Raw genomic sequence first — 13075 nt, 5'->3', positions numbered from 1 at the left:
AAGAGATCTCTAGTGTTTCCCATTCTGTTGTTTTCCTCTATTTCTTTGCATTGATCGCTGAGGAAGGCTTTCTTATCTCTCCTTGCTATTCTTTAGAACTCTGCATTCAAATGGGTATATCTTTCCTTTTCTCCTTTGCTTTTCGCTTCTCTTCTTTTCACAGCTATTTGTAAGGCCTCCCCAGACAGCCATTTTGCTTTTTTGCATTTCTTTTTCTTGGGGATGGTCTTGATTCCTGTCTCCTGTACAATGTCACAAACCTCCGTCCATAGTTCATCAGGCACTCTATCAGATCTAGTCCCTTAAATCTATTTCTCACTTCCATTGTATAATCATAAGGGATTTCATTGAGGGCATACCTCAATGGTCTAGTGGTTTTCTCCACTTTCTTCCATTTCAGTCTAAATTTGGTTCATGATGAGTCACAGTCAACTCCCAGTCTTGTTTTTGCTGACTGTATAGAGCTTCTCTATCTTTGGCTGCAAAGAATATAATCAATCTGATTTCAGTGTCGACTGTCTGGTGATGTCCTTGTGTAAAGTCTCCTCTTGTGTTGTTGGAAGAGGGTGTTTGCTATGACCAGTGCTTTCTCTTGGCACAACTCTATTAGCCTTTGCCCTGCTTCATTCTGTACTCCAAGGCCAAATTTGCCTGTTACTCCAGGTCTTTCCTGACTTCCTACTTTTGCATTCCAGTCGCCTGTAATGAAAAGGACATCTTTTTTGGGTGTTAATTCTAAAAGGTCTTGTAGGTCTTCATAGAACTGTTCAACTTCAGCTTCTTTGGCGTTACTGGTCAGGGCATAGTCAAATAAATGCTCTTATTTCCAGAGCTTTGTTCAACAACAACAAAAAAAACCCTGAAAACCTCCTGGGAACTGAGGGTACAGAGGGAAATAATGTATGAGTAGTTTTTTGTGTGAGAAACTACCTCACCTCACCCTCCACGCCACTCCCAGGACTGCTTGTCAACACAGAGTTTCCCTTTATTGTTAGGGACTTCCTTCTCAGAAAGATATATTTTATGACAACAACTTCTTTTACTTGCTAGAAAGTATCCATGTATTTTTTACAAGAGGACTTTTTATGGTGTTAATATCTGCTTTGTAGGTCTTAGACCACCAAATTGGATACTGGATCTCTCAGTGAATGCGTGGTTACTATATACTAGTGTATGCTAACATCTCTGTGCGTGCTAAGTCACTTCAGTCGTGTCTGACTCTTTGCGACCCCATAGACTGTAGCCCACCAGGCTCCTCTGTCCATGGGATTTTCCAAGTAAGAATACTGGCATGGGTTGCCATTTCCTTCTCCAGGGGATCTTTCTGACTGAGGCACTGGACCCTCATCTCTTTTGTCTCCCGCATTAGCATTGGCAGGCAAGATCTTTCCCACTAGCGCCACCTGGCAAGCCCCAGGAGAGTTACTCTAATATGAAGGGTTTTTTTTTTCCCCTTGCATTACTTCCTCTGGAAAATCATCATCCTTTCGGTCACACTTGCCTCATTTATGCCCATGAACGTGCCCTCACTGAGTTCCTCTGACTGCATATGTTGGGTCTTCAGGGACAGCAGTGTCAGCTTGCCCTCATCAGCTGTTTCTTCTGTAACTCCATTAATGTTTGATTTGAATTTCACTTCCAGTGTTCACTTCCTTTTTCCTTTGCTGTACTTTAATTTTTGTTGGCCAACTTACTCTTTTGATTATCCATTTTTGTCCAGTATCACCTGAGTTTACCACTGGAGACAGGGAATCAACACAGCTACACACTTTTGCCATGTGAACCGAATAACAGATGTATAGGGACCAATCATGACAGACTTAGAAAAAATTGATGTGGTGAAATCATTGGTTATGATACACATCTGTTATTTACATCCTGATTTGTAGGCTGAAGAGCTAGTAGGGAAGCTTTGCTATACAATTACTTTCAGTTAATATCAGGTAACAGAAATTGAATCCCACTGTTGGGGACTGGTATTATTTGACTAAATTATGGTAACTAAAATCATGCATATTGGAACAAAGCTAAGAGAAGACTGACTATATATAAAATCACTAAAAATAAGTAGTAGATTCATTGCCACTATAATGAATACTGACCCCAAAACTCTTAAAACATCCCAACTCTTTTCTATATAAGAATGTTTTATTGGGCCAGCTGAAGGACAATTTGTGTCAAATACATTAACAGCTTTCCCTTGAAATATAGACCACAATAAAAGCCAGTATATAAAAGGGTAGATATTTAAAATAAATAAATAAAATCATTGAATAACTAGGGAAAATACAGATGAATTACATTGCATCAAGCATCTGGAAGAACCAGGATTTCCAAATTTCACACATTTTATTACATAAACAATATGCTTATTTTTGTGTGTGTTTGTATATTCAGAAGTAAAATAAAAAGGCAAGAACAAAGAATGCCACCAGTGGTATATGAGAATGTCTGTTTTCTAAAACTCCTGTTAGTATATGATGTTGAAAATAAAAACATTTTTTTGTTAATTTTATAGGCCCCCCAAATAACTAATATTAGGTTATTTAATGTCAATATTATTTATTTTAATAATTAAATATAGAGATTTAAATCAGAGATTTAACTTATTTGAAACAATTAATAATATAAATGTGTGTGTGTGTGCTCAGCCATATCTGACTCTTTTGAAACTCCATGGACTATATAGCCTACCAAGCTCCTCTGTCCATGGAATTTTCCAGGCAAGAATACTGGAATGGGTTGCCATTTCCTACTACAGGCTGTCTTCCTGACCTAGGGATCAAATCCATGTCTGTTGTGTTTCCTGCATTGGCAGGCAGATTCTTTACCACTGCGCTACCAATAAATAATTTGCTTAATATTTACTATTGGAATATTTGTTATGCTTGTTTTCTTTTTAAAAAAGTTTTTTATTGCAGTTTAGTTGATTTATTACAGTGTTGTGTTAGTTTCAGGAGTATAGAAGGGGTGAATCAATTATACATATACATATATCCACTCTTTTTTAGATTCTTTTCACATGTAGGCTATTACAGAGTATTGGGTAGAGTTCCCTGTGCTATATATACAGGGAAGGTTCTTATTAGTTATCGATTAGTAGTTATCTATTATTAGTTATTAATTACCAATTACTGAAAACCTTTTTTTCTTGCTAGCTATGTTTTTTTCCTTAATTATATATATTTTTTTGCATTTATAAACTGATAATTATTTACTGGAAATGTATATACTCTTTTTATTATGTTAAATACATTAAACTTTTGGAGGTGGGCTCATATTTTCTGTAATAATTTTTCTAAGTTTGCTTTCATTGTTTGATGTATGTAGGATTCATTTTATTAAGTCCTCTTGTAATCTGTTTTTTAGCGGGGAAAGAAAACCCAAAATTGATTTGTTTAGAACTTGCATTGCTGCTATTCCAAGGCTGATTCCTGATGGTATGAGCAGAACTGACCTTATTGAACTGTTAGCAAGGTAAATGAGAATTCCTGTTTGTGAGTTTAACTTTTATGTCATTCAGTCTTTTTAAATTTCTAAAGCATCCCATTACTATTATCACTAAAAAAAGTAGTGATAAAGACATTTTTAATCCGTGGATAACTCTCTAAACTCCCATTTTGTCTTTTGTTAACACATTCTCCTTACTCATCTTTTAACTTTTAAAATTCTTCTGGGTTCCCCTATAAATCCTATTTTTAAATTCCTTGCCTTTCCATCTAGTATTTATTATTTCTCGGGATTTATAGAACATGTTCTGTTAACATATGGACATTATCAGTGTGTGATGACACTCACTAGGCAATTAATTATTGTGTTAACTCCTATAGTCCTTTCTTTAGCACCTAAGGTGGTGACCAGGTCTCATTTTCACTTTTTGTCTCTTATTGCAGAGCCCATAGAGTTCAAGTTTTTATCTCTTTCCTCACTATGCTCTATAAAAAGGGTAATTAATATGACATCCAAACTTAAATACCAGTTCCTGGAAGTAATTCTAAGTTGAGGTGATGGCCTTTTGAAAAACTGCTTTGCTGATACAGTTGGGGATTCTCTTTAAATAAGGGGTCAGCAGACTTTTTTCTTAAAAGACAAGATAGTGACTGTTTTAAGATTTGTGAGTCACGTGGTCTCTGTCACAGCTGTTCATCTCTGCCATTGTAGTGAAGAAGCAACCACCTGTTAAGGAGCCTGGCTGGATTTGGCCCTTGAGCCATAGTTTGCTGGCCCTGCCCTAATGGGAAACCAAGCACGAAGACTATCAATGGAGCAGTGATATCTTACCATATTTGAAGATGTTTACTGCTTGCTGAACTCTTATTACTAAGCCTTAAGTTAAACTCACAATGAATAAACAGTTAATAGACTGCTCTAGCAGCCTTTCCCACCTCCCTGGTCACGGAGGTCACATTCCAAACACCCATACACTACCCATCCTCAGCTCTTAAGGGTTGCAGTAGGAGACTGAATGGTATTGGATGAGGAGGAGAAGAAAGAGGTGACTTTGAAACTTGGCATCATGAGATAAAGTCATTCCTTCCCACTGTATCTCTTAACTCTTGCTATAAATTAGATAATTTATAATATTTATAATATTTTATAATTTATAATATTTATAAAATTTATAATATTAAATATTTATAATATTATTCCTTGAGAACACAATAAACAACTGTCATTCATTTCTGCTCTTGCTCCTCCCACCTCAATTTAGTTCACCATTTTGTGGGTGGCAGTCCATATTCCCGACCAAAGTGAAGTTGCATCCGCAAGGGGCAGGGGTGGAGGAGCCGAGTAAAGGAGCAAACATCTAGCCAATGGTTGACACTTTGCTCTGCTATTGACTTTGCTTCTTTCCCCTGTGATACTTAATTTATTTTGGCAGAAAGAAAGATCCCAGTGCCTGCTTATTTTGTCCCTAGCTCCTATCATTTGGAATTGTGATGTCTAAATCTTATTTACTTAGAATAAAGCAAGCAAACAAACAAAGCAAAGATACACTGTAGGTCTGCAGACCTGTCTGCTGTCTCCAGGGAAGGTTCAATAGTTCTTCTGCCATAAATGAGTCAGGCCCCTTTCTCTGCATGGATATATCCCAAGTCACTCAGAGAGGTGTACATTCATGGATTTAAGGAATGTTGAACAACCTTTATAGCTAGCAGCATGGAGTTGGTCACTCTCCCTTCCCACATCTCTCCTTTGGTGCCACTATCAGAGACACAACACTGGACTGAGACCCTTGATCTGACCCTGTGTGGTATTTCCAATGTGCTGCTGTAACTGCTGCTGCTTCGTGGCTCACTTCCGGGTCTTTGTATTAAACAACTGTAATACATTTTCTCCACAGTCTCATTGTCAGTTGAAGGTTAGCTTAGTGAAGACCAGAACTGAGTTCAGCAGGGCGAAGACTGATATCACACAGCGTTCTTCCTCTATCATTGAGGATAACTCCATCTTTTCAGCTGCCCAAGCATGTAACTGTGGCATATTTTTAAATATCACCTACTTATCTTTATTCATTCAGGCTGTTTCTAACTGTGATACATGTGTCTTGATGGTCAATCATGTAAATAATTCTCTGTAGCCCCAAACAGAAACTCTTACTCATATAGCATTAAATATTAGTAGTTTCATTTCTGCAGCCATCTTTTATGATTTTCTTGTTTATCATTCTCTTTTTTAAGTCCTATCAAAATCCTTTAACTAATATTACATTCCTGTCCTCATATGTCTTATTGATGTCTTTAAAAGGTAACTATATATAGCCTCTCCTATAATTTACTTAACATAAATTCTCTTGAAGACTTCATATGTTACTCTTTTTTTTTTTCATCTTCTTTCTAGGCGTACCCCATTTATGAAGTTACAGCTTAATTCTCATTTTCATTTTCAAGAATTATTTCTGTTAAATTCATTCCGTCCTGACTTGTATTTTTTCCTTCACAATCAGCCGTCTTATGTTTAACTGTAAGCTCAGCAGCGTGAAAGGAGCAACAGAGATAAACTGTGTCCTTTCCAGTGATAGCATAGGACTAAATCAGTGTGAGCTAGTACTAAGGTATTATATAATTCAGCATAAATTTGATTGATTATAGAATAATATATGGCATTTTAAGGATTAAAGAATTTTTTAAATGTAATTCTGGTTCTGTGTTTTCTAAAGGACAACATTTGTGTTATGATCGAACTTACTATTCTGAATTATCAAACTTACTATTCTGATGCCAACTGATATTAATAGATTGACATGTGAATTTAAATAAATGAATACAGATTAGCATAAGGACAAGTACCGCACAAAAAGTGAACATTGGTTCCTATTTTCTTACTTCTTAAGAACCAATTGAGAGGATGTATTTTTTAAATTCTTAGTTTTAAGTTTTAGATGATAAAGCTCTTTGGAAGGTTTTTGAGGTTTGCTAATGGAATTTTGTTCTTGGTAGGCTCACAATTCATATGGATGAAGAACTTCGTGCTCTGGCTTTCAATACTCTGCAGGCACTAATGCTTGATTTTCCAGATTGGCGTGAGGATGTCCTTTCAGGATTTGTTTATTTTATTGTTCGTGAAGTGACTGATGTCCATCCCACACTTCTTGATAATGCTGTAAAGATGTTGGTACAATTAATAAATCAGTGGAAACAAGCAACCCAAATGCATAACAAAAACCAGGACTCACAGGTACCAGACTCTTTCATGGTGTTCCTCTGTGTATGATCAGTGGCAAATGACTGGTTATGATGTTAAAACATATTGACTTCCTCAAAAATTAGAAGTTTCACTAGTTTTACTTTCTTTCAAAATGTTTGTAACCCCTTAAACAGAACTTTGTTATAGTTTATGTATTAAATATAGAAATTAAATTCTTCCTTTGGTAATAATTAGTTTTCAGTGAACATACAAAGTGAAGGCAATTCTAACTCACATAATAGGCTGTTTCCAATATGTTGAATGCTGGTATAATAAAAAATGTTGATAGCCTTTCAGTTATTTGGTTGTTTATCAAAGGCATCAGTGGTCCCCATTTCACATACACAGTATGTGTGCTTCTTAACTGAAAAAGGTACTCAAATTATTGGTTTGTGAAAATGTAGAAGCCATAGAACCTTGGATATTAGAGCTGGATCATCTAAGCCAACCCAGCTTATCAGTGTTTAGGGAGCCTGCACATCACCATCTCCTAGGTGATGCCACACTGCTGGTCCAAACTTTGAGTACAAAGGATGCCATTCAATCCTTCATTTTCCATATAGAAATGTTGGGCCAATAGTGATTAAGTATCAACTCTAAAGCTTTTTATAAAGTAGCCAGAGAATGATAGAACTTAGGTACGTTGTATATTCATGTGTTTTAGACTGCCAGTTAAATGCTTTTTTCACTATGTGATGTGACATTTTTATAAATTAAATGTTATTTAAATTTCTTGAGCTGAGGCAGACCTGTAGCAGTCATTTTATGATTTGCCTTTACTCTTTACTAATTGTTTTACTGGAATACATACTTTTTTTTTTAACTTGCATTTTATTTTTCAAGCATGGTGTGGTTAATGGAGCCTCTCATCCCCCTCCTCTGGAAAGGAGCCCATATTCCAGTGTATTCCATGTGGTCGAAGGGTTTGCACTCGTCACTCTCTGTAGCAGTCGACCTGCCACTAGGAGATTAGCTGTCAGTGTCCTTAGAGAAATACGGGCTTTATTTGCACTTTTGGAAATACCTAAGGTAAATTTTAGATATTTCATTCAGCTATCTAATGAAAATACTTAAAAAACTATCCTTTTTGTCCATCTTTGTTCCATTTCTGTTTTTACCATGCAGGTATAATTTACTTTTTAACAAGATCTTTTTGAGAGGGTCTAAGCTCACCAACCTGCCTTCTATTCCATTTGTAACAGATAGGGCTAAAGTAAATTTGTAATGTTTATCTAGGTTTGGCTGCTGTTCTTAAACATTCGTAAACTTTAATAGACATGTGATGTCTTTTTTATAGGGTGATGATGAATTAGCCATAGATGTGATGGACAGGCTGAGCCCATCCATTCTTGAGAGCTTCATTCATCTCACTGGGGCCGATCAGGTAACTGTAATGATTTCATGTTATTCAGCAATGTTTTGAAACTTAAGATGTACATACATACATACCTGAGTTTCTTTTACAAATATCATGCATTAGAAAGTATTTGTGAAAATGGTAAAGTGCTTTGAAAATAAAAAATAATTTTTAAAAAGTGGCACTACTTTATGCTATGCTTAGTACTCTTCCCCACAAAAATATAAATATTTTATCTTTGTAAAATTCCAATCTTTCCAATCTAAGAAGTTTCTATTAAATCTGAAGTTGCAATCGACTACTATTTGCTATTGATTATGGCATATAGTATTCTTGACCTGTATAATGCTGGTTAAAGGGCTATCGAAATTTTTTCTGTTGAAATTCAAAGCAAAAAAATTGCATTCTGCATCTTGCAATAAGTGTATTTGTTTGCTTTGCCATATAAATTCAAGTGCATGGAGTAAATATGTAATACCTTACGCCCGAGTCATATGTAATTTGGGGCTTCCCTGGTGGCTCAGTGGTAAAGAATCTGCCTGTCAATGTAGGAGATGTGGGTTTGATCCCTGGGTTTGGAAGTTCCCCTAGAGAAGGAAATAGCAACCCACTCCCATGTTCTTGCCTGGAAAATTCCATGGAAAGAGAAGCCTGGTGGGCTGCAGTCCATGGGGTTGCAAGAGAGTCATACACAACTTAGCAGCTAAACAACAGTAACATATGTAATTTCACTCATTAAAATGAAGAAAAATACTTCGTCAACACGTACATTACTAAGAAAGCTTATGCTATCTTTCTTAGTTTGGTTTGGGGGAGAAAGGTCATATACCAAGTTTTCAAAACTGATATGAGAATAACTATCAAACTTTGCTAATTGAAATTATTTTCTTCCTGTTTTGCAATACCTGCACAAGAGGTTTCTGTACTTTCTACATAACTCTTGACTCTTACAATTCAAAGTTACATGTAACCAAGAGAGATAATAATAAAATTTTAGAAGCCTAAGGTATGGTTATGAATCTGTTCAATTTAAAGAATTCTGTTTTAGTTTATTAACCATGAATTGGCCAACAAGAAGAGAAGCGAGTGACTCTCTTCTAGTGCCTAAAGCAGTGCCTGACTGAGAGCAGGTCCTTTGTAAATATCTGTTGAATGATCAAGTGAATCAAGCCTCTGTTCAGTTTTTAAGGCTCCATTTTTTGTTGTCTATTGAATCATAAATAATTTGCTCTGAAGTCTTTATCTCTTCATTTTAAGAGCTTTGACTATTATTGAACAAATATTTGAGAATGTGTAACTCTGGAGAGGAGCCCATTTTCCAGTCTGTTCCACTTATGCATACATAGTACACAATGGCTTCCCTGATGGCTCAGATGGTAAAGAATCTGCCTGCAGTGTGGAAGACCCAGGTTCGATCCCTGGGTCAGGAAGATCCCCTGGAGAAGGAAATGGCAACCCACTCCAATATTCTTGCCTGGAAAACTCCAGGGACAAAGTAGCCTGGCAGGCTACAGTCCGTGGAGTCGCACAAAGTTGGACATGACTGTGCAACTGACATTTTCACTTGTCTTGCAGTGCACATCAGCATGAAAGTTAATGGTTCATTTTTGAGTTCTCTAGCATCTTGAGTATCCTGTGAATTGCGTATTCATTTAAGAATTACATACGTGGTGATTCTTAACCTTTTTGGTTTATAGATCTTTTTGAGACTAATAAAAATTACAGAATCTCTTCTAGAAAACTGCATGTGCACAAAAACCTTATATGCAATTTCAGGAATTCTCTACCTCCTTAAAGGTATCTCGGACTTCATATTATCCCTGTTTAAGAATCTCTGTTCTAGAAACTACCAGTAGACCATTTTCATAATTTAAAGCAATATATGTGGTAAAACTTACAAAAGTTGTTGAAATGTGCAATAATGAATTTTTTTCTCTGCTTAGACTACTTTGCTGTACTGCCCAAGCTCAATAGATTTACAGACATTAGCAGAGTGGAACTCCTCTCCCATTAGCCACCAGTTTGATGTGATCAGTCCATCACACATATGGATATTTGCACATGTGACCCAAGGCCAAGACCCATGGATTATAAGTCTCTCCAGTTTTTTAAAGCAAGAAAACCTTCCAAAACACTGCCCTACAGCTGTGAGCTATGCTTGGATGTTTGCCTACACAAGGCTGCAGTTGTTATCCCCACAAGTTGATATAAAGTAAGTGATTTTCCTAGTGTAAATTTTACAATATACAGGCTGTCAGCCTTCATAACACATGCACTTGAAAAATTCTACAAATTGGAAATCCCATAAACGACATTTCATAATGTACTAGTGTCTTAAGGAGGACAATGAAAGTTATAAAGGATATAGTCATATAATCCTTTCATTCTTTTTGTATAATTTGGTCTTACAAATTATAATTGTTCATTTACTTATCACACTGATGGGTACATACTTTGTGTTCAATGAATGAATGAATGAGGAGAGAGTCTGAAGATAAATATGGATGTGGGTATAGATAAGTTTGTAGATACAGGGTGGGAAGTGAAGGGAAACGAGTTCAGTGAGTTTCTGAGCATAATAGTAAAGAGTTAAGGGTAATTGACAATGTGACAGAGAGCTGACCATTGCTTTATAAACTGCAGATTATAAAGCCTTAAATTGCAAAGAAAATTTGTTTGAAAAAGCATATATACACTTTTTGGTTTTGTTTTTACTGTTTATATATATGTATACATACATGTTAATTATATATTGATACAGATTCTCAGGTATTGTTTATTGGATGCCTTTTTTTTTTAATGAAGATTGACACTTGCCACCTTGTATAACATTTATGAATGTATTTAGTCTCCTTTATTTTACCATATTTTAAATGGTAAAATACCCCTCCTACCACCTAAAATACGCTCTCCTACCACCATTCCCTGTATCCACTTTCTGCTCTATTTTTCTTCATCAGACTTAGCACCATTCAACACTTTTATTTCTGTGTTGTATATCTCCCCCAGCACGTATGATGGTGGTGATTTTTTTAAGCAGGTTTTTGTTTTTGTTATTTTACTGCCGTCACAGTGCTTTGAAACTTTTATAAGATACTGAGAAACTATCAATGAATCAATGGCATGGTATGTATTGTTTATCTTAATAGATTATAAGCCTACTGAAGGTGAGGACTAAAACTTAGTATTTTTCCTGTTTTGTTTTGCTCTCAGTTGTTAATCCCAACAGAATTTTCCATTTTGGGGAAGATTTATGGAATTGTTCCAAAATATTTTAGTGGTCTAATCTCTTTCAAGACAGAAATTTGATAGAAGCTTTAAAAATGTAGATATTCTTTGACTCTGCAATTCCAGTTTCAGGAATTTACCCGAGAAAATAATTAAACATGTATTATAATGAAGCATATATTCAAATGTTTAATATTGTGTATAATAGGGAACAATTACTGTTAGCTTAAATATCCAACAGTGAAAGTGTGGCTCTAAAATCAAAATAATCTCTATGATATAACATATGGTCATCAAAAATGAGGTCATGGAAGTGTATTTATTTACATGAAGGATGTTTCAACATATATGTTAAGTATAAAGAGCAAGTATAAAACAAATGAAATAATATTATTCAGTTTTTATAAGCTAAAAGAGATATATTATACCTTTATACATGTGTCTGAATTGAAGATGTGTAGAAGAATATATGGAGAAGGCAATGGCACCCCACTCCAGTACTCTTGCCTGGAAAATCCCGTGGTCAGAGGAGCCTGGTGGGCTGCAGTCCATGGGGTCGCAAAGTATCAGACATGACCAAGCGACTTCACTTTCACTTTTAACTTTCATGCATTGGAGAAGGAAATGGCAACCCACTCCAGTGTTCTTGCCTGGAGAATCTCAGGGACGGGGGAGCCTGGTGGGCTGCCGTCTATGGGGTCGCGCAGAGTAGGACACGACTGAAGCGACTTAGCAGCAGCAGCAGCAGAAGAAGAATCAGATCAGATCAGATCAGATCAGTCGCTCAGTTGTGTCTGACTCTTTGCGACCCCATGAATCACAGCACGCCAGGCCTCCCTGTCCATCACCAACTCCCGGAGTTCACTCAGACTCACATCCATCGAGTCAGTGATGCCATCCAGCCATCTGATCCTCTGTCATCCCCTTCTCCTCTTGCCCCCAATCCCTCCCAGCATCAGCGTCTTTTCCTTTTTTCTTTTTTTTTTTAAATTTTATTTTATTTTTAAACTTTACATAATTATATTAGTTTTGCCAAATATCAAAATGAATCCGCCACAGGTATACATGTGTTCCCCATCCTGAACCCTCCTCCCTCCTCCCTCCCCATACCATCCCTCTGGGTCGTCCCAGTGCACTAGCCCCAAGCATCCAGTATCGTGCATTGAACCTGGACTGGCAACTCGTTTCTTACATGATATTTTACATGTTTCAATGCCATTCTCCCAAATCTTCCCACCCTCTCCCTCTCCCACAGAGTCCATAAGACTGTTCTATACATCAGTGTCTCTTTTGCTGTCTCGTACACCGGGTTATTGTTACCTTTTCCAATGAGTCAACTCTTCGCATGAGGTGGCCAAAGTACTGGAGCTTCAGCTTTAGCATCATTCCTTCCAAAGAAATCCCAGGGCCGATCTCCTTCAGAATGGACTGGTTGGATCTCCTTGCAGTCGAAGGGACTCTCAAGAGTCTTCTCCAACACCACAGTTCAAAAGCATCAATTCTTCGGCGCTCAGCCTTCTTCACAGTCCAACTCTTGCACCAATACATGACCACAGGAAAAACCATAGCCTTGACTAGACGAACCTTTGTTGGCAAAGTAATGTCTCTGCTTTTGAATATGCTATCTAGGTTGGTCATAACTTTCCTTCCAAGGAGTAAACGTCTTTTAATTTCATAGCTGCAGTCACCATCTGCAGTGATTTTGGAGCCCAGAAAAATAAAGTCTGACACTGTGGACACTGTTTCCACTGTTTCCCCATCTATTTCCCATGAAGTGATGGGACCGGATGCCATGATCTTCAT

The 13075-nt window shown here is 36.8% G+C and overlaps 1 protein-coding gene across 5 annotated transcripts in view; it reads left to right on the top strand.

The window, feature by feature from the left end:
- Positions 1 to 13075, top strand: part of FRYL (FRY-like) — a 271066-nt gene that overhangs the window by 178616 nt on the left and 79375 nt on the right. For all 5 annotated transcript variants that reach the window (XM_010858903.1, XM_010858901.1, XM_010858902.1 and 2 more), the window contains 5 exons: positions 3370 to 3477; positions 6441 to 6678; positions 7531 to 7716; positions 7985 to 8071; positions 9988 to 10256. In XM_010858903.1, the coding sequence (XP_010857205.1) occupies positions 3370 to 3477; positions 6441 to 6678; positions 7531 to 7716; positions 7985 to 8071; positions 9988 to 10256 (888 nt within the window). The remainder of the gene's footprint in view (positions 1 to 3369; positions 3478 to 6440; positions 6679 to 7530; positions 7717 to 7984; positions 8072 to 9987; positions 10257 to 13075) is intronic.

The sequence above is a fragment of the Bison bison genome, unplaced genomic scaffold, assembly GCF_000754665.1.
Source record: "Bison bison bison isolate TAMUID 2011002044 unplaced genomic scaffold, Bison_UMD1.0 scf7180017864451, whole genome shotgun sequence".
Taxonomy (NCBI): domain Eukaryota; kingdom Metazoa; phylum Chordata; class Mammalia; order Artiodactyla; family Bovidae; genus Bison; species Bison bison.
Note: the sequence above shows the minus strand (reverse complement) of the source record. Positions and strands in the feature narration are given on the sequence as shown.